The 22,910-nt window shown below is 38.1% G+C and overlaps 1 protein-coding gene across 1 annotated transcript in view; it reads left to right on the top strand.

The window, feature by feature from the left end:
- The window catches only part of PLCL1 (phospholipase C like 1 (inactive)), a 364,330-nt gene extending 343,143 nt beyond the window's left edge, over window positions 1–21,187 (top strand). The window contains exon 6 of the mRNA XM_065930890.1: window positions 14,493–21,187. Coding sequence (XP_065786962.1) covers window positions 14,493–14,675 — 183 coding nt within the window. The 3' untranslated portion in view covers window positions 14,676–21,187. The remainder of the gene's footprint in view (window positions 1–14,492) is intronic.
- Window positions 21,188–22,910: the final 1,723 nt, after the last annotated feature.

The following is a 22,910-nucleotide window of genomic DNA, read 5'->3' as shown; positions in this document are numbered from 1 at the left end:
TCAAACATAATTTTTATTATGTTGAATATTAATAGAGTATGATTTCATATTTTTAGAACCTTTTGTATGGTTGTTATTAAACAAGTCATTCTGTTTTATTCTTTAATGTGTGGCATTGAATTATTATAAAATTTTTTTTGAAATATCTTCTACATTTTGTAAATTATTCTTCTTTCAGATCTGGGTTCTCAGATACTAAAAATACTTAGGTTCTGTTTCCATAATCTTCAGAGATATTTGATTAATTGGAGTTCTGACAAATACGAAAATGTGTCATAAGGATAATTTAAAAAACTGAACTGTATAAAAGTTATAAAATCTAATGTCTCAGGTAAACATGTCTAATGTAGTTCACTTTTTTCTTCCTATAAAAAGGAAATAGTTTAATTGCTTTATGTGATAAAGATTTGAGAAGCAGTGTTTTTTCTTTTTTTTTTTAAGTTCAAAGTTTCAGGAGAAGAGTAACACAAAAAGTTCCATTAAGTCAATACCCTTAGACCAGAACTACTCTTCAACTATTCATCTATATTTCTTGAATGTTCATAGGATAAAAATTCCAAGTTTTAAGAGGCAAGTAGGATGCAGTTGAATATTTGGCGGACAAGGTCTTGAAAAATAATAAATCTGAGTATGGATAACTTTATGCAGTGAGAACTTCTATTTTTGTGCACTCGAGATATTCTGTACATAATTTCCCTGTGGCTGCATCTCTGTGCCTGTTACTGTCGCTAACATGTTGTATACATACAACATATACATCCCTACATAACTAGGCTTTCATTCTGGAGAGCAAGAATCCCAGGCCATCTTTGCAGTTTTACCCAATATTTCAGTAGTGTAACATCAAGAGAAATATATCTGTTTTGACAACAACACATTTTTGATTTGCTATTTTAATTTCTCAAATAAAGGACACTGTAATAGTTGTGTGCTTCTCCTTGGAGCAAAACACTTACACCTTTTAGATGATACAGAGATTCCTCAGAAGCATGCTTTTTGAACAGTTATTCACTGTGCACATCCCACTACAATATGGTCGTGTCCACCAAATGGAGCTGGGACAAGTAAAGAGGTACTAACACCATCATACTGTCTGTGGCCAATTTTTGCTGCAGTATTACCCAGGGGTGACTCTAGCTGTGAGTGTGGACACTCACATGGGTAGAATTTCAGGGGAATCTGTCTGCCACTGAGTGTGTGATGGCAAATAGCCACACCAGCCTGCCTGGAGACAGTGTTGCATTTGTTTATGGGTGTCGTTGTGAATACATGAGGGCCTCTCCATTCCCAGAGTCTTGATTAACTGCTTTAAATATCTGTGGTGTACTCTGAGACAACCCACGCCTTTCCTTCACACATGGCAAGGACACCAGCTGTAATGTTTGACAGCTCTTTCGTGCACCAATATCACAGGGAATAGTGCAGTTCATGGGAAATGGATATTAAAGACCACAGAGGTCTTTTGTAAGTTACTCTGCCAGAACATAGCCAAAACTATTTTAGACTGTTTTCAAACAGTCAAGGGAAACTGCATTTCTTAGTATGAACAGGAATAACACAAATTCTAAACATCTTTTGATAGATGATAAAATATATTGTTATATATAGCTAATAGCTGACTCGCATTTAGAATTCTAGCCCCTCTTATGGTTTTGATATAATGAGATAATGGGTACAAATTGGTTTATGTTTAGTTTATTGTGCTCAATAATGAGTATTAGCTTCTCTTTAGTATCACTATAGCATTTTTAAGTTTTTAAAATTCTTTTTATTGTGGTAAAAGTCATATAATATAAAACACACTATTTTAACCATATTTAACTGTACAGTTCAGCGGCCCTAAGTACATTCACACTGTTGTGCACCTTTCACCATCATCCATCTCCCATCTCCCAAATTTTTCACTTCCCTGAACTGAAACTCTGTCCCTACTAAACACCAACTTCCCCTCCCCCTCCCCACTCACCCCTACCTCCTGGGCCCTGACATCTACGTTCTGACTCTATGAATTTGTCTATTCTAGGTACCTCGTGTAAGTGGAATCAAACAGTATTTTCACCTAATGTGTATTGGAATGTATTTTTAAGGTTAGCTTAAAATGTGTCCTACAAATAGATCGTGCCTTCTTCCCCCCGCCCCCACCCCCATCCCATACAGTAGGTTCTCACTAGTTATCTCTCTTATGCTAAGTTGCTTCCGTTGTGTCTGACTCTTTGTGACACTGTGAACCGTAGCCTGCCAGGCTCCTCTGTCCTTGGGATTCTCCAGGCATGAATACTGGAGTGGATTGTCCTGCCCTTCTCCAGAGGATCTTCCAAACCCAGGGATCGAACCCTGGTCTCTTACTTACATCGCCTGCATTGGCAGGTGGGTTCTTTACCACTGTCACCACCTGGGAAGCCCATAGTAATATATAATCATTCCCAGTCTGCCAATTCATCCTATCCTCTTTCCCCACCTTGATGTCCATACATTTGTTCTCTACACCTGTGTGTCTATTTCTGCTTTTTATTGTCAGTAATAATTTATTAGTAGTAATAAAAATTGCAGTGGCATGGTAGTATATCAGTCCCATTTGCAATCTAAATGCATCACATATTTCTTGATTTCTAGATAATGTATTTTAACTGCAGTTTAATGATGTTGGAAAGATTTGGTTATGAATGCTTAATGTATCTTTTTAAAAAAAACTCAAAATCATTACTAATTTTTAGATTCAAATTTTTGTAGTGATTTATGGTTTTCTATGATTCTAAGTGTTACTCTTTTAGTGTGTTGGAATTTCCATGAACTCTGACATTTGGAAGCCAAGTAACCGTGGAGGTTGTTGTTGTTGGGACTTTTGATGGTCCTCTTGTCTCATCAGCGTCAGTCTGCCTGAGATGCCCTTTATTACTTTTACTTTTCTTCAGACTGAAGCAGTCCTCATGTTTTCCCCTGAAGCGCCCCTAGTACCGGAGGAGAGATGCTAAACGTTCCCATGAGATTGCTTGTATATTGAAATATTGGCAACAGCTTGACATTTCTTTCAAGTTGAGTATTCAATGGTCAGATTGTCCATTAATTGTTCATTCCAGGCCATTACAACTCAGATTTATTTTCCCAAGAGATGCCATGCTTTATATTCCAGCAAGTAAAATGAATTCTCTTAGGCGTCTCTCCTTTCTGCCTTTCTCCCAAGACCTCTGTTGGAAGAGAATTTCTAAGTATACTCTTTAGAGATGCCCAGTTATAATACTCATTAAATCAATACTACACACTAGTATCTTTAATTGGCTTAGCTAAATGATCTAAATACCTAATATATCTTGTGGGAAATGATACACAGGACAGAGCTATTTCAAGGGAAGAGATATGGTATAAGCTGGCTAGTAAGGAGGAGTTTGAGAGGGAGTGTGATGGAGTGAGGACGGGGTGCTAGTTGGTCAATAGAAATCACTGCACATATAGTGGGAGGAAGTCAGCGCTGAAGAGGAATGACAAGATGGGGGTTGTTAGCAATAAACTTCACCCTCTTTACAGTTTGCCTAGAATGAGTCTTTTCTGCTTCTGCTTATTTAATCAAGAGGACTCAAGGAGTTTAATCACAGAACAGAAAGATGACCTCTCTGCTTTCTTCTTAAAAAAAAAATTGAAAACAGCATTTTTACATCAGTATTTTAAGTGTAAATCTTAATACTCTTTCATTTGCTTTTCTTGTTCTATTAGTTAATAGATTAATTTTTCTTTTGATTTTTTTTTTCCTGTCTATATCATGTACCCAGGACGTGCTGTCTCTTAGTTATTCAGAGCTGATGTCCTTGTATTTTTGTGTACTGGCACAAACTGTCTTCTCCAATTGGCCTTTGCTTTCTAGAGAGAGTGACTTCTGTTTACCAGAACTGACACAATCTGGCTTTTAGGCCTGGATGCCACTTCTCAGAACCGATGAGATGACATACTGGCTGATTAATTAGATGTGTTTCATAACCTGCTGCCAGAAAAGAGACATGAGAGCATTATGCATTAGTAGTATCAAGCTTGATATTTTTGCGTATTTCACTGCTCTCTTGCAATTAGGAAAGATGCCAGCTTTGCTTTTGTCATGCTTTAAAGCTGCTTGATGAAGATTTCAACACTAAGAGAAAAGGCAGCACTTAAAACTGATCCTCTGAAAATGAGTGTGGGTATAATCTGTTGTTAATACAGTTTGTTTTTTAGAGGGATGTTTGCACTTGTAAAAGCAGTAGCAGTATACATATCTCAGTAAAAACAAACCCTTATGGATGTATTTTAAACAAGTTGGTAAGATTTATATAAAAATGTGCACAACATCAAGACATTTATTTAGTAGTGGTGGTGGTGGTGGTTTCGTCACTAACTCATGTCCAACTCTTGAGACCCCATGGACAGAGGAGCCTGACAGGCTACAGTCCATGGGATTCTCCAGGCAAGAATACTGGAGTGGGTTGCCATTTCCCACTATTTAGTAGTTGACTATGTCAATTGCTTTTCATGTAGCCTAGTAGCATATTTACTCACAAACAGCTTTTCAACATATTTTCTTTAATCTTTAAAACTATGAGGAAGGCAGAAGAATGTTTTCATCATTTTTACGAGAGATAAAATGGCACAGGGAGAAATTGTTGGAGCTAAAAGCACAACTAAGAGCCTCTGACTTTTGTCCCTGCCAACATATCTTGGTACATCTTATCTTCCTGACTGTAGATCGCATCTCTAAGTTCTGTGCCACCTGGGCAATGATTGTCTTTTTATCTGTCTTGTTTCCAAGGGTAACAGTACTGGGAGCCTTCAATGTGCTTTGTAGAGTGCAGAGCTTGCCTTGAAGAGATGCCTTATCATGTAGTGGTTAAGAGTCAACTGCAGGACTTTATTTCAACCCTAGCTCTACCACTTAGCAGCTGTGTGACTCTGGGGGTGAGGACCATTCTGGGCCTCTATTTGTTTTTTCACTCTAAACTTAAAATAAGAAAAATGCCTATTTTGTGGGGGTGTGGTGACAATTGAATAATGAACATTTATAAAGCATGAAGGAGGATGCCCACAGAGAGCAACCACTTTGTATGTTATATTATTATTATTGCTTAAGAACTGCATTGTCAAGTGGATGTGACCTTTTTAACGTTCAGAGGGGGCTTATTATTGTCTGTACTCCCCAAGTTCTGTTGGTGTAGTGCATATTTTTCCCTTTTTTTTTTTTAATATTATTTTATTAGTTGGAGGCCAATCACTTCACAACATTTCAGTGGGTTTTGTCATACATTGACATGAATCAGCCATATAGTTACACGTATTCCCCATACCGATCCCCCCTCCCACCTCCCTCTCCACCCGACTCCTCAGGGTCCTCCCAGTGCACCAGGCCCGAGCACTTGACTCATGCATCCCACCTGGGCTGGTGGTCTGTTTCACCATAGATAATATACATGCTGTTCTTTCAAAACATCCCACCCTCACGTTCTCCCCCAGAGTTCAAAAGTCTGTTCTGTACTTCTGTGTCTCTTTTTCTGTTTTGCATATAGGGTTATCGCTACCATCTATCTAAATTACATATATATGTGTTAGTATACTGTAATGTTCTTTATCTTTCTGGCTTACTTCACTCTGTATAATGGGCTCCAGTTTCATCCATCTCATTAGAACTGATTCAAATGAATTCTTTTAAACGGCTGAGTAATATTCCATGGTGTATATGTACCACAGCTTCCTTATCCATTCATCTGCTGATGGGCATCTAGGTTGCCTCCATGTCCGGGCTATTATAAACAGTGCTGCGATGAACATTGGGGTGCACGTGTCTCTTTCAGATCTGGATTTCTCAGTGTGTATGCCCAGAAGTGGTATTGCTGGGTCATATGGCAGTTCTATTTCCAGTTTTTAAAGAAATCTCCACACTGTTTTCCATAGTGGCTGTACTAGTTTGCATTCCCAACAACAGTGTAAGAGGGTTCCCTTTTCTCCACACCCTCTCCAGCATTTATTGCTTGTAGACTTTTGTATAGCAGCCATCCTGACTGGCGTGTAATGGTACCTCATTGTGGTTTTGATTTGCATTTCTCTGATAATGAGTGATGTTGAGCATCTTTTCATGTGTTTGTTAGCCATCTGTATGTCTTCTCCTTTGGAGAAATGTCTGTTTAGTTCTTTGGCCCATTTTTTGATTGGGTCGTTTATTTTTCTGGAATTGAGCTTCAGGAGTTGCTTGTGTATTTTTGAGATTAATCCTTTGTCTGTTTCCTCATTTGTTATTATTTTCTCCCAATCTGAGGGCTGTCTTTTCACCTTACTTATAGTTTCCTTTGTTGTGCAAAAGCTTTTAATTTTCATTAGGTCCCATTTGTTTATTTTTGCTTTTATTTCCAATATTCTGGGAGGTGGGTCATAGAAGATCTTGCTGTGATTTATGTCAGAGAGTGTTTTGCCTATGTTCTCCTCTAGGAGTTTTATAGTTTCTGGTCTTACATTTAGATCTTTAATCCATTTTGAGTTTATTTTTGTGTATGGTGTTAGGAAGTGTTCTAGTTTCATTCTTTTACAAGTGGTTGACCAGTTTTCCCAGCACCACTTGTTAAAGAGATTGTCTTTTTTCCATTGTATATCCTTGCCTCCTTTGTCAAAGATAAGGTGTCCATAGGTTCGTGGATTTATCTCTGGGCTTTCTATTCTGTTCCATTGATCTATATTTCTGTCTTTGTGCCAGTACCATACTATCTTGATGACTGTGGCTTTGTAGTAGAGTCTGAAGTCAGGCAGGTTGATTCCTCCAGTTCCATTCTTCTTTCTCAAGATTACTTTGGCTATTCGAGGTTTTTTGTATTTCCATACAAATTGTGAAATTATTTGTTCTAGTTCTGTGAAAAATACCGTTGGTAGCTTGATAGGGATTGCATTGAATCTATAGATTGCTTTGGGTAGAATAGCCATTTTGACAATATTGATTCTTCCAATCCATGAACACGGTATGTTTCTCCAACTGTTTGTGTCCTCTTTGATTTCTTTCATCAGTGTTTTATAGTTTTCTATGTATAGGTCTTTTGTTTCTTTAGGTAGATATACTCCTAAGTATTTTATTCTTTTTGTTGCAATGGTGAATGGTATTGTTTCCTTAATTTCTCTTTCTGTTTTTTCATTGTTAGTGTATAGGAATGCAAGGGATTTCTGTGTGTTAATTTTATATCCTGCAACTTTACTATATTCATTAATTAGCACTAGTAATTTTCTGGAAGAGTCTTTAGGGTTTTCTATGTAGAGGATCATGTCATCTGCAAACAGTGAGAGTTTCACTTCTTCTTTTCCTATCTGGATTCCTTTTATGTCTTTTTCTGCTCTAATTGCTGTGGCCAAAACTTCCAACACTATGTTGAATAGTAGTGGTGAGAGTGGGCATCCTTGTCTTGTTCCTGATTTCAGAGGAAATGCTTTCAATTTTTCACCATTGAGGGTGATGCTTGCTGTGGGTTTGTCATATATAGCTTTTATTATGTTGAGGTATGTTCCTTCTATTCCTGCTTTCTGGAGAGTTTTAATCATAAATGAGTGTTGAATTTTGTCAAAGGCTTTCTCTACATCTATTGAGATAATCATATAGTTTTTATCTTTCAATTTGTTAATGTGGTGTATTACGTTGATTGATTTGCGGATATTAAAGAATCCTTGCATTCCTGGGATAAAGCCCACTTGGTCATGGTGTATGATTTTTTTAATATGTTGTTGGATTCTGTTTGCTAGAATTTTGTTAAGGATTTTTGCATCTATGTTCATCAGTGATATTGGCCTGTAGTTTTCTTTTTTTGTGGCATCTTTGTCTGGTTTTGGAATTAGGGTGATGGTGGCCTCATAGAATGAGTTTGGAAGTGTACCTTCTTCTGCAATTTTCTGGAAGAGTTTGAGTAAGATAGGTGTTAGCTCTTCTCTAAATTTTTGGTAGAATTCAGCTGTGAAGCCATCTGGTCCTGGGCTTTTGTTTGCTGGAAGATTTCTGATTACAGTTTCGATTTCCTTGCTTGTGATGGCTCTGTTAAGATCTTCTATTTCTTCCTGGTTCAGTTTTGGAAAGTTATACTTTTCTAAGAATTTGTCCATTTCATCCAAGTTGTCCATTTTATTGGCATAGAGCTGCTGGTAGTAGTCTCTTATGATCCTTTGTATTTCAGTGTTGTCTGTTGTGATCTCACCCTTTTCATTTCTTATTTTGTTAATTTGGTTCTTCTCTCTTTGTTTCTTAATGAGTCTTGCTAATGGTTTGTCAATTTTGTTTATTTTTTCAAAAAACCAGCTTTTAGCTTTGTTGATTTTTGCTATGGTCTCTTTAGTTTCTTTTGCATTTATTTCTGCCCTAATTTTTAAGATTTCTTTCCTTCTGCTAACCCTGGGGTTCTTCATTTCTTCCTTCTCTAATTGCTTTAGGTGTAGAGTTAGGTTATTTATTTGGCTTTTTTCTTGTTTCTTGATGTGCGCCTGTAATGCTATGAACCTTCCCCTTAGCACTGCTTTTACAGTGTCCCATAGGTTTTGGGTTGTTGTGTTTTCATTTTCATTTATTTCTATACATACTTTGATTTCTTTTTTGATTTCTTCTATGATTTGTTGGTTATTCAGAAGCATGTTATTTAGCCTCCATATGTTGGAATTTTTAACAATTTTTTTCCTGTAATTGAGATCTAATCTTACTGCACTGTGGTCAGAAAAGATGACTGGAATGATTTCAATTTTTTTGAATTTTCCAAGACCAGATTTATGGCCCCGGATGTGATCTATTCTGGAGAACGTTCCGTGTGCACTTGAGAAAAAGGTGAAGTTGATTGTTTTGGGGTGAAATGTCCTATAGATATCAATTAGGTCTAGCTGGTCCATTGTATCATTTAAGGTTTGTATTTCCTTGTTGATTTTCTGTTTAGTTGATCTATCCATAGTTGTGAGTGGGGTATTAAAGTCTCCCACTATTATTGTGTTACTATTAATTTCCTCTTTCATACTCGTTAGTGTTTGCCGTACATATTGCGGTGCTCCTATGTTGGGTGCATATATATTTATAATTGTTATATCTTCTTCTTGGATTGATCCTTTGATCATTATGTAGTGTCCTTCTTTGTCTCTTTTCACATCCTTTATTTGAAAGTCTATTTTATCTGATATGAGTATTGCGACTCCTGCTTTCTTTTGGTCTCCGTTTGCGTGAAATATTTTTTTCCAGCCCTTCACTTTCAGTCTGTATGTGTCCCTTGTTTTGAGGTGGGTCTCTTGTAGACAGCATATGTAGGGGTCTTGTTTTTGTATCCATTCAGCCAATCTTTGTCTTTTGGTTGGGGCATTCAACCCATTTACATTTAAGGTAGTTATTGATAGGTGTGGTCCCATTGTCATTTACTTTGTTGTTTTGGGTTCACATTTATACAACCTTTCTGCATTTCCTGTCTAGAGAAGATCCTTTAGCATTTGTTGAAGAGCTGGTTTGGTGGTGCTGAATTCTCTCAGCTTTTGCTTGTCTGTAAAGCTTTTGAATTCTCCTTCATATCTGAATGAGATCCTTGCTGGGTACAGTAATCTAGGTTGTAGGTTATTCTCTTTCATTACTTTCAGTATGTCCTGCCATCCCCTTCTGGCCTGGAGGGTTTCTATTGATAGATCAGCTGTTATCCTTATAGGAATCCCTTTGTGTGTTATTTGTTGTTTCTCCCTTGCTGCTTTTAGTATTTGTTCTTTGTGTTTGATCTTTGTTAATTTGATTAATATGTGTCTTGGGGTGTTTCATCTTGGGTTTATCCTGTTTGGGACTCTCTGGGTTTCTTGGACTTGGGTGGCTATTTCCTTCCCCATTTTAGGGAAGTTTTCAGCTATTATCTCCTCGAGTATTTTCTCATGGCCTTTCTTTTTGTCTTCTTCTTCTGGGACTCCTATGATTCGAATGTTGGGGCGTTTCACATTGTCCCAGAGGTCCCTGAGGTTGTCCTCATTTCTTTTGATCCTTTTTTCTTTTTTCCTCTCTGCTTCATTTATTTCCACCATTTTATCTTCTACCTCACTTATCCTATCTTCTCTCTCCGTTACTCTACTCTTGGTTCCCTCCATAGTGTTTTTGATCTCATTCATTGCATTATTCATTTTTAATTGACTCTTTTTTATTTCTTCTAGATCTTTATTAAACATTTCTTGCATCTTTTCAATCTTTGTCTCCAGGCTATTTATCTGTACCTCCATTTTGCTTTCAAGATTTTGGATCATTTTTATTATCATTATTCTAAATTCTTTTTCAGGTAGACTCCCTATCTCCTCCTCTTTTGTTTGACTTGGTGGGCTTTTTTCATGTTCCTTTACCTGTTGGGTATTTCTCTGCCTTTTCATCTTGTTTAGATTGCTGTGTCTGGAGTGGGCTTTCTGTATTCTGGAGGTCTGTGGTTCCTTTTTATTGTGGAGGTTTTACCCAGTGGGTGGGGTTAGACGATTGGCTTGTCAAGGTTTCCTGGTTAGCGAAGCTTGCGTCAGTGTTCTGGTGCGTGGAACTGAATTTCTTCTCTTTGGAGAGCAATGGAGTGCCCAGTAATGAGTTTTGAGATGGGTCTATGTGTTAGGTGTGACCTTGGGCTGTCTGTATGTTGACGTTCAGGGCAATGTTCCTGCGTTGCTGGAGAATTTGCGTGGTATGTCGTGCTCTAAAACTTATTGGCTCTTGGGTGGTGGTTGGTTTCGGTGCAGGTATGGAGGCTTTTGTACGGTCACTTATTACTTAAAGATCCATGTAGTCAGGAGTTTTCTGGTGTTCTCAGGTTTTGGGCTTAAGTCTCCTGCCTCTGGATTTCAGTTTTATTCTTCCTGTAGTCTCAGGACTTCTCCAACTATACAGCACTGATAATAAAACTTCTAGGTTAATGGTGGAAAGTTTCTCCCCAGTTAGGGATACCCAGAGAGGTTCACCGAGTTACCTGGAGAAGAGGAGAGGGAGGAGGGAGATAGAGATGGTCAGGAGGAGAAAGAGGGGGACTCAAGAGGAGAGAGACAGATCTACGAAGTTGTCTGATCCCAGAGTGTTCTCCGTAGCCCAGACACCCACAAAGATTCACAGAATTGGATTGGGAAGAGAAGGGGAAAGGAGGAAATAGAGGTGTTCTGAGGTAGAAAACAGAGTCAAGATTGGGAGAGAATAATCAACACACTCCTGAATAAAAATGGGAGCTGGATATTGGATTCTTAAATGTTCACAATTTATATCATATACTGAAAAACAAAAATTAAAAATCTAGAGTAGAGGTTAGACTCTTAAAAATACTATATTAAAAACAAAAACCAAAACACACAAAAGAAATTTTAGAAATATATATGAAGTTTGGTTTAAAAATAGGGCTTCTCTTCTTTTTTTTTTTTTTTCTCCTGTAAGGTTATAGTGTATTGAAAATGAAAATTAAGGCGTAGTAAAAGGAGTGCTAGAGGGCTTTAAAAGAAATAAGAGAAAAAGAAAAAGAGAAAATAGAAGAGAAGAAGAAAAAAGAAAAGAAGAAAAAGAAGAAAAAGAAAGAAAAAAATTGTTTTGCCTAATTAAAAAAATCGTAAAAATCTATGAAAATGAAAGTTAAGGAGTAATGGGGGAGTAATAGGGAATTTTTAAAGGACAATAAAAGAGAACCAAGAAAAAAGAAAAAAAAATTTTTTTTTTCCTTACTTAAAAAAAAAAAAAAGAAAAGAAAAAGAAAAAATATATCTAGGAATTTCTCTGGAGCTGTTGCGGTCAGTGTGGGTTCGGCTCAGCTTCAGATAGCTCCTCGTTCCAGCTTACACTTCTCGATATCTACAGGCCCTTCCGGTGTAGTCAGTCGGTGGTTTCTTCAGGGATTTTAATCTGTTGCACCGGTCCCTTCTGAAGCGGTTCCCTTTGTTTATTTGGGTTCTTTTGCAGGTCTCTTCCGCGCCTAATTTCTGCCCTGACACAGGGGGCAGAGGTGGATTCTTATTCAGGTAGCTAGTTCCGTCGCGCTGCGGGGAGGGGCTGTGCGGGGAGGGACCGGCGCTCCCGGGAGATGCTTGCGCTCTTTTCTCGGTCTGCGCTGCTCAGGCTCCTGGCTGCTCTGTCTGAAGCGCGCCACGCTGAGCCTGGCTCCAGCCCTCGGGCGATTCACAAAAGCGCGGCACACAAAGCTGGGCCCGCGCTCTGTCCCCACGCCGCCCGAGCGGCCCAGGCAGCCAGGCGCTTGACGGGCGCTGTCTCCCCGGGTGCGGCGCGTCTTCTGCCCTGCGCGGTCCCAGTCTCAGTCCCCGCCGGCGCCAGTCGGGGCGCGCCCTCTGCCCTCCGCGTCCCCAGCCCCAGTTCCCGCCCGCGCCGGTCGGGCGCCCGCGCCCTCCGTCTCACCACGACCCTCCCGGGGGACTTCGGCCGCCCAGGATCTCGGTCCCTTTGTTCTGCGAACGGCCGGCAGTGTGTTCCGGCCGGTTAATTTTCTCTTTCTCTCTTTTGCTCTCCCACAGTTCAAGCTGGGAACTCACAAAAGCTCCCTCCGATTGTCCTCAGGGCGCTCAGGCCCGGATCCAGCCCCAAGTAATGCCGCCCGCTCCTCTCCGTTCCGCCCCCACTTGCTGGTGGCGGATGCGGGTGTCTGGGGTACTTTTCTGCTGGGAGTTGCTTTTAGGCTCGTAATCTGTGGGTTTTATTTATTGTATCCCTCCCAGCCAGATTCAAATTCCAAGATTCAAACACTTCCCCCAGGCCCGCCAGTGCGAGGGTTTCCCGGTGTCTGGGAACGTCCTCTATTTAAGTCCCTTCCCGGGACGGATCTCCGTCCTTAGCTCTTTTGTCTCGCTTTTTATCTTTTATATTTTGTCCTACCTCCTTTCGAAGACAATGGGCTGCTTTTCTGGGCGCCTGATGACCTCAGCTAGCGATCAGAAGTTGTTTTGTGAAGTTTGCTCTGCGTTCAGTTATTCTTTTGATGAATTTCTAGGAGAGAAAGTGGTCCTTCCGTCCTACTCCTCCGCCATCTTGGCTCCTCCATATTTTTCCCTTTTAAAGTCCCTCTATATCCTAAAGAGTGTCCAGTCTCTAGTCTAGTTTTAGTCTAAATTCTAAGTGTGGTATGTGAAATAGGGTAGGCTTCCCAGGTGGTGCTACTGGTAAAGAACTTGCCTGCCAATGCAGGAGACATAAGAGATGCAGGTTTGATCCCTGGGATGGAAAGATACCCTGGAGTAGGGTGTGACAACCCACTCCATATAATCCCATGGACAGAGGAGCCTGGCAGTCTACAGTCCATTGGGTTGCACAAAGTCAGACACAACTGAATTTACTTAGCACACAGGAACACCATAACAAAAATATTAGGCAAAGCCTTACTTATTCATCCTATATGTTTAAAAGTGTTTTTTGAAGGATTGAGCTTTTATGACATAAGATAGAACTGGCAAGTACTTGTACAGATTTTGAGGAAATACTCCCAAGCATTTTAAATACAAGCTTTCTCATATACCCTGAGCTGAAAGCCTTCATCAAATTAAAGAGAGCCAACAGCATATCATGCATAAAATAGAGGGCTTATCTTTTCTTGGAGTCTCTGCTTTATAGAGAAACTCTCCAGCAGCTCGTGTAACCTCCAGTTTCAAGGTCATGCTCTCAGGCATTGTCGTGAGAATGAAGTGGGGAGACAGAACTGCTTCCTCTTTTGTCTGTACCCTGTAGAGACATGTTCTGGCTTCTCCATACTTACTTCTTCAGCCCCCTGGGCCAGTATCAGCATACATACTTGATCATCACAACAATGAACTAAAATAAGAAAAGAGATAATGGGAAAAGATCACTCAGGCTCTGATATAACCAACAATGGGTGATTCCCTGTGATCCTGGTTTGCTTTTTCGTTTTGATTGACACACCAAGCCTCTAGAGTCTCTTCTCCATCAACGAGATGGGAACATTGTTTTGAGGATAATGGAAGAGACAGAAGATTCATGTGGGTAACCTGGAACTTAGACTGCAAACTGCTGTGATGATGCAATGTATTGAAAACAACAACAGCAGCAGCTCACCCAAGCATAAGGGTGTGTGATTTACTTTAGGGAAGATATTTTGGTTTGTAAGCCCTTGTACACCAAGGAGCTGATTTAATTTTTGGTTCTTTGAGGAAGAGCTTCTTTCCTTGTTTTCTCCCAAGCTTAGGAATGCTGGGCTGTGTGGGACAGGAGTTGTAGCAACGTGTGACGTCTCAAACCCTGGTGATGGAAGGACTGAGTGTCCTCCATACATTCAGAGGAGGGTGTTTGCTCCCACAGGAATCTCAAGGGGGCTGCCGGCAACCACGGAACCAATGATGAAAGCTCAGGTTGAGGTCCTTGAGTTAAACTACAAAGACCCTCAATGATGCAAGAGAAGAATGTGGCCTAAACCTGGCAAAAGTGGGCTCTCAAGTCCGAGTCTGTTTCCTCGCTGAGCAATAGCAGGAAGCGTATAGAATGATGTCACTCGGGATCTTCCTGGCCGTAACTTTTTTCTTTGATGTTTATTTCTGCTTGTTTGTAGGGCCAGGGAGACCTGTTGAAGAACGCCAAGAATGAAGCCATAGAAAACATGAAGCAGATCCAGCTGGCGTGCTTGTCCTGCGGCCTCAGTAAAGCCCCCAGCAGTGGCGCCGAGGTGAAGAGTAAGCGCAGCCTGGAGGCCATAGAGGAGAAGGAGAGCTGTGAGGACAGTGGGAAGCTGTGACCCCGAGCGGCAGCAACGCCTTCACCTCGCCTTCCTGCCTGGGACTCTGCTTTTCCCTCCTGATTTTCTTTCCTTAAGATTTTTAGAAGTTCGCAAGAAGATGCCCTCTATGGGATATTGGACATAAACAGATATTTTCACAGCGTCAGTATTTTAATGTAGCTAATTTATCTAAGTTAAAACCTCTAGTAGAGTGTTTTAAAATTCTGAGATGTGTGTACACACTCATGTATGGATGTGGGTGGAAGTGTGTCTATGTGTGTATGTGTGTGAGAGAGTGAGAGACAGAGAAAGAGAGATAGAGAGCAAAAAAGAAAGATTGAGAGAAAGATGGGAAGGGGAGAGAGAGGTTGAGATTCTGTTAAAATCTATTCTGTGTTGCATTATTCATTTGGTTAAGTTATTACTTATTTTGGGACAAATTTGTTAATCTGAAATTCTAAAGAGCACTCACTATAACCTGTTGCTGTGTTTAATTTTACTTGTCTACCTTTGTAATTTAATTTAGAGATCTTAACATAGCTTATTGTGGAAGGAAGCCAAAGTTACCAATGCATAGATGTTTTAATAGATTAACTATAGACTAGATAAATTCCTAAGAATCACAGTAGAAATAAAAGTGAATGAAAGCTAAACAATTGACCAGAATTTCTGGAGGATCAGTTAGTGAACTCTTCAAAATATTTATTAAATAAAATCAATTTTTAGGAAGCTTTTTGTAGTTTACTAAACAGATGTGATTTCAGTGGAAAAGTTGATCATAAGTGAATTTACACCCACCCATTGTGAAACATAGTGAAAATTCTGTTGAGATTAGAATTTTGATGTGACAACAATATTCGGTTATGAAATTTCAAGGTTGAGATTTGTAAGAATGTCTCATTCTTCCAAACTGGGGGTGTAGTGTTCATTTTCTCTAACAAACATGGGCAGAGAAGCGGTCTTGGCTTTCATTGCATCTAATTTGGAGTACTAAATTTAAAGACATTGTCCAAACAATATCATATCATCATCTTGAGATGATACAAATTCTGTGCATCAAATAACATTGTGTGATAATTTAAGGACTAACTGATTACAAAAATCTATTATATAATTTTAACACATGCAGAAAAACATACACGCAAAAAAAGCAAATGACTAATTTGGGTACATTTATAATTGCATCCAGATAATTTTTATCCTAATATCTTCATAAAGTACTTGAGTATAATATGTTTGTTACCTCCAACAGAACTAAATGTTCTATGGTTATGAAAATTTATTTATTTAAAACACTGCTTTTATTTTGAAAAGCTTCTTAATTAATTTGGTTAACAAATATGCTAATTTGGGGGAAGCTAGGGAAGATCATTGTTGAAATTTTGCAAATATAAACATCTATGGCTACTGTGTTAAGTTATTTCTGACTTCTTAACACTATTATGTTTATGTTGCACATTACCGAGAGAGTAAAGATATAAAACAACACTTTTATTGTTCTCTTTTATTGGAAATTAATTGAAAAAGGAGCAATAATGAAAATAAGTTATTATATCAAAAATATCTTACAGAATATACATCCAGGGACCAGATATGATGATATTTCTCCCCAGGTTTAAAACTGGGTGCTTAGAAATCACACACGCTCATTTGAAGGTAGGTTTCCAATGGTATGCAGTACCCAGAAAAAGTGTCCTTATCCTCCATTGTGAAAAATACTTACCCTGCACGGTCGTTACAAGGAATAGTGGAACACGGATATCGAAGTCTTTCATGATGAAAAAGAGGCGATACAGATAGAAACAAAACCTTCCTTACATCAGCCAATTGGTTGGTTTCACCTGTGGACTGCTTCACCTCCCTGAATTCCTTGTGGAAAAATCCATGCCTTTACCAGAGAGATGAGAAGACAAGCTAAAGGGTGGCAGACTTTCAAAGAATATTTATTCATGTATTTATTTTAGGGTCCAACCCAATCTTCAGAGTGGCTTCTCTAATTTATTCCGTGTATGCTGAGGCTCCACGCACACTTAGGCTCTACTCAGCTGCTCCTGAGAACGTGATGCGACTCTACTTCATGTGAGGCTACTTCCGTGGGAGCCACGCTCTTCTCCACTGTGTCGGGCTTCCTGGTAGACAGGGAGTGATGTGTGGGGCCGGGAGTTGCAAGGGAAGAGGTCTCACCTCTTGATGGAATAACAAAAGCAAACATACCAGCCTTTCTTCATTATTGTATTCTACAAGTGTCTGTTTTCTTTTCAAACTTGGACAGCAGTAGAAAAAGCCCCCTTCTCTTCACTTAGTTTTTGGGGATGCTAGGAAGGCAGTGTGGAAGATATTAATTCTGCTTTTGTTTATTAATTTTTACATTACCCAGGGGACTTGAGGTAGAGATGGTAGGTATTATTATTGACATTTTTTGGTGAGAAAGCCCAAGGCCACTGATACCTTAAATGGAAGAATTGACTTTCAATTCTGGTCTGTTTGATTTTATGTTCAAGAATATTTTACTCAGTGATTTTGATTTTTTAATTCTCAAAAGTTTAAACCAAACTATTAACTCTTTCCTTTATAATCACAAGTGAAAAAAACTTCATGCTATTTTCTTACAGTAAAATACTAATGATCAATATAAAAATGCAAAAATAAATGTATTAAAAAACTCCCAATATACCTTTAGATTTATACCACTTATACCCCTTAGACACTGTTTAGCATTTCTTTATGTCTATAAATATGCTTTCCATTTTAGCAAAAATGAGATCATATTATAGAAGCTGTTTTGTAACAGGCTTTTTGCAGCAATGAAAGCAATACATCCTGAATATCTTTCTGTGTCAACAATATGCATGTACATTGGTACTGGCAGCCTTTGAATTGAATCTAGTCCATACATGACATATTCTATTTGGTCACTGAATCTTTTTCAACTTTTTTTTAAACAATAGGCAACTTTTAAACATGAGGAGATTTCACATAAAAATTTCAGTTTTTTATTTCACTTAAAATATCGGCTATGCTGACAACACTAGACCCTCCCTCACTTCTTACTTAATTGGAGTTGCCCTCTTCAAAAGAGGCACATGCTGTCTAGTCTGCCAGAGTCTCTTCACTCATTTATGTTACGTCTTGCCCCGTGATCATCTTAAGTGGTGAGCCTTGATCCACATCATTATTTATAATTATGACATAGTGTTTTATATGTGGATTACCATAACATATTTTACCAATATCCTGTTGTTAGACTTTTATCTCCTAATTTATTGTATAAGCATTGCAGTGATGAAAATCTATTTTTGCAAAGTTGTTCAGCTTTTTCTCTAGGATAAATTTCTAAAAGTGGAGTTCTTGGTCAAGGAATAGATATATTTTTAGGGATTTTGTGATAATTGCCAGTTTCTGGAAAACTTATCCAATTTAATTTCCTATATAAGTTCATGAAAGTGTACAAATCTTGGCTAATATAAAATTTAATTTTTCTTATTTTCATCTTTGCCAATCTACTACATTAAAAATCTTACTTCTCTTTATCTTTATTCTCTAGTGAGATTGAACACATTTTAATATGATTATTGACTATAAATAATCTCGTAGAGATTGTCTTTGTTTTTAAAGACAATTTTTGGGTGGACTGTTAAATTTTTATCTTTTATTATTTATTTTTAAGAGGCATTTACTTAATAAGAATCTTAACCCTGAGTTTGTTGTGTGTGTTGCTAATGTTTTCTGGTGTATAGATCCCTAATTTAATCCATGTTATGATTTTTTTTCTTCATGTTTAATGTTAAAGACATTTTTGCCCCAGATGTTCATGAAGATATTCTTTAACCTGCTGGTAGTTTTTTTTGGTTTACTTTTCACATTTAAATTTACAAGTCCCCTAAAATTGACTTTGGTGTAGAGCAGAATGTAGAGGCCCAATTCCATCTTTCCCCAACATGGATTCTGAATTGATTGGGTCCATTTATTAGAAAGACTGTCCTTTGCCCATGACTCTATAGTGCCTCCCTCATGAAAAGTGTAGCCCTCAAGTATGTGTGCACCTCTTTACAGACTCTCTGTTCAGTTCCATGGTCTAAGTCTGTCCCGGCAACATTATTTTAATGTCTTCATTACTATAGTTTTACCATGTTTTGGTATCAGAGAGTGTAGGCTCCTGCTTCTCTTCTTCTTCACCATTTTCTTGGCTATTTTTGCTCTTTTCCATATAAATTGTAGAATCAGCTTATCAATTTCCATCAGACACTTTGTGGAATTTTGGTTAGTATTCTACTGAATGTATGGGGTGTCCCAACATATTTACGTTATTGATTAATCCAGTCCGTTCTCATGGTGTATTTCTCCATTTTTAAGGTCTTATTTACTTTCTCTTTACTACATTGCTGTGTAAGGTTTTGGATGTCTTTAATTAGATTTATTCCTAGACATTTAATGTTTCTCTTGCTGTTAGAAATAGTTACATTTTAAAATTCCAAATTGCTTATTTACAGTATATAGAAAATACAATAGATTGTTTTGTGATAGCCATCTATAAAGTGAGTTTACCAAATGCATTTGTTAATTGTAATTACCTCTGTATTGTTTTGGTTTTCATCCATACACAGTCATGTCATCTGAAAAAAATGACAGTTTTATTTTTTGTTTCTGATTCTTTCATATGTGTTTTATTTGTTTTTCTGGCTTTGTTGAACTGGCTCAAACCTTCAGGACAATATTCAGCAGAAGTGATACTAGTGAACATCCTCTCTCCTTCCCAGTCTCAGGGAAAGTTTCCAATATCTCATCATTATGTATGATACATACACTAGATTTTGGTAGATTTTATTGGGAAATTAAAGTTTTTAAATGTAACTTCTGCCATTTATATAGAGATAAAAATACAGAAGAAAATTTTATGATTTTGGGTTAAGTTCATGAATTTTAGGTGTGACACCCACATGTAAGTGGACAAAAGGAGAAATAAGATTGGACTTCATCAAAATTAGAACTTCTGTACTTAAAAGGACACCATCAATAAAGTGAAAAGGCAATTCAAGAGTGAGTTTGCAAATTACATATCTGATAAAAACTGGAATTAGAATATATAAAGAACAACTACAGCATAATAAAAGGACAAACTAATTTTTAAAATAGACGAAGGATCTGAATAGACATTTTTTTCAAAGAAGATAAAGATATTCAGCATCATTAACCATCACGAAAGTTTAAGTAAAAACCCACAAAGTCATACCATTTTATACCCACTGCTGCTGTACTGCTTTTTGGTCGCTAAGTTGCGAGAATAGCTATAATAACAAATGCAGTAACACATTTTAGTGAGGAGGTAGTAAAGGTTAGAACGATTGTACACTGCTGGTGGAAATGTAAAATGGTGCAGCTGCTTGGGACAAAAACTTGACATTTCATTGGAAGGTTAAACATAGTTACCACAGACCAGCAATTCTATTCCTAGGTATACACCTAAGAGAAATGAAAACATATGTTCACAAACAAGAGCTTGTACACAAATATTCATAGCAGTAGTATTCATAATAGTCAAAAAATGGAAACAATTCAAATGTCTATCAACTGATGAAAGGATAAGCAAAAAAATATATCCATTCAATGGATTCAGTTCAGTTCAGTCACTCAGTCATGTCCAACTCTTTGCAATCCCATGGACTGCAGCAGGCCAGGCTTCCCTGTCCATCACCAACTCCCAGAGCTTGCTCAAACTCATGTCCATCGAGTCTGTGTTGCCATCCAACAATCTCATCCTGTGTTGTCCCCTTTTTTGTTTAAATTGTTAAATACAATGGATCATTTAATAATAAAAAGAAGTACCAATAAAGGCTACAATATGAATGAGTCTTAAAAAACATGCTAAGCAAAGAGACTGGATATAAAGGCCATTTAATGTATGTTTCCATTTATGTGAAATGTCTGTATTAGGCAAATCCATGGAAACAGAAAGTACATTAGCGTTTGGCAGGGGCAGGGACAGGGTGGAGTGGGGAATGACTACTAAAGGACATGGTTGCTTTTTGGGGTGATAAAAATGTCTGGAATTAAATATGGTGATGTTTGCACAGCTTTGTGAATGTACTAAAAACTATTGTGCAGTTTAAAAGAACGAATTTTATGGTATGTAAATTATGAGTAAAATGATGATAAATAAAAGAAGCATAAAAGAACGTATATACTGAACCAAGCACCAGTAAGTAGTGAAATAACTCTGAGAAGTCTAATGTATCTGAAATTGGAGAGAGAAGGTGGGGGACAAAGAAAAGTGTTTGAGAAAGTAATGACTCAAAAAAATCCTCATTTTTATTGAAAACTATAATGCCCCACGTCCAAGAATCTTAAAAATGCCCCAAGGACCAGAGACAAAAAAACAAAAAAGGCTCATTATAGTCATCAAATTGGTCAAACATAGTGATAAGGAGAGAATTCTGAAAGTAGACAATGAAATAAGGCATGCATGTATGTTACTCTTACTTGTGGTCAACTGTGGTCCCAAAATATGGAAAATTTCAGAAATAAAAATTCATAAGTTCTTTATTGTATGTTTTTCTGAGTAGTGTGATGGAATGTCTCACTGTCCTGCTTCATCCTGCTCGGATCCCCCAACCGTTGACGTATTGTCAGAAGGTTAGGAGTTGCCTAAGGCTATGTCACAGAGCCTATGTCATTCATTCATTTCGTCTTACTATGTAGGCGTTCTGGCGTTGCATGTCATCACAAGAAGGCTGAGTACAGTACAATGAGGTGTTTTGAGACAGAGCTCATATTCACATAACTTCATAATTGCTCTATTTTATTATTAGCTATTATTGCGAATCTCTCGCTGTGCCTAATTTATGAATTAAACGTTATCACAGGTATGTATGTATAGGGGAAAACAGGGCTGGGGATGCAGCTCAGTGGTAGAGCATGTGCTTTGCATGTGTAAGGCCCTGGGTTCCATCCCTGGCATCTCTATGTCTTTCAATCAACTGTGTTAGTTTTTTGGGCTTCCCAGGTGGTGCTAGTGGTAAAAGCCAACATGCAGGAGACGTAAGAGGTGCAGGTTTGATATCTGGGTTGGGAAGATCCCCTTGAGTAGGAAATGACAACCCACTCCAGTATTCTTGCCTGGAGAAGAAGTCCATGGACAGAGGAGCCTGGCGGGCTATCGTCCAAAGGGTTGCAGAGAGTCAGACACGACTTGAGCGACTGAGCATGTGCACACACATTGTTGTTAATCTCTTACTGAGCCTAATTTACAAGTTAAACTTTATCATATGTATGTATGTATAAGAAAAAACATGGCATATATAGAGTTTGGTATTGTCTGTTATTTCAGCCATCCACTAGGGGTCTTAAGACATATCAGTCATACTTATGAGGAATGTTTTATCTTGATAGTGGTAATCATTCCAGTGTCATACATATGTCAAAACTTAATCAAATTGTATGCCTTAAGGGTGTGCAGTTTATTGCATGGAATTATACTTCTATAAGGGCTTCCCAGGTGGCACAGTGGAGGAGACGCAGGAGATGCGGGTTCGATCCCTGGGTCAGGAAGATTCCTTGGAGTAGGAAATGACAACCCACTCCAGTATTCTTGCCTAGAGATTTCCTTAGACAGAGGAGCCTGGCGGGCTACAGTGCATGGGGTGGCAAAGAGTTGGACACGACTGAGTAACTGAACATACACACATATCTCAGTAAAGCTTTTAAAATACTCAGTAGTTTCCCTGCATTAATATTATTGAATCAGGGTTATTTTTTCACTTATAAGTAGACATTTCCTCTCCCTGAAAGTTTCTGGCTTTTCTTTTTCTTTGATGTACATGATATCACCTCTGTATATTTTCAAATAGTTAAGTTTTACTTTTATTTGGGGAATTGAGAGTTTACAGAGTTGAGTGTTTTAGCTTAAAAAGCTTTCATTTTGTATTTTTCCTGTCTGTGTGTTTAGGGACATATTTGCTTTCATGTATCTGCTCTAGTCTTTTCAGAAATAGTAATTGGCTATACCGTCATTGGATCCTTTCCTTTATCTTCTCTGTAATCATGTTATTTTTCTGCATTTTCCTTTGTATTCTGGGAGGTTTTTTTGTGTGACTTTACAACAAACATTCCATTTTATATGTTGTCAGTTTTGTTGTTTTATTATTTCATCATGTTTTTCATTTAAAATGTTTCTTCATTTTACCTGGCTTTTTATTTAAGTTCCCGCCTGCTTCTCGGGCAGCTTTTCCCCTTATGATCTATTTTCTGATCCTGTCA

Source organism: Muntiacus reevesi, chromosome 3, assembly GCF_963930625.1.
Source record: "Muntiacus reevesi chromosome 3, mMunRee1.1, whole genome shotgun sequence".
NCBI classification, from domain to species: domain Eukaryota; kingdom Metazoa; phylum Chordata; class Mammalia; order Artiodactyla; family Cervidae; genus Muntiacus; species Muntiacus reevesi.
Note: the sequence above shows the minus strand (reverse complement) of the source record. Positions and strands in the feature narration are given on the sequence as shown.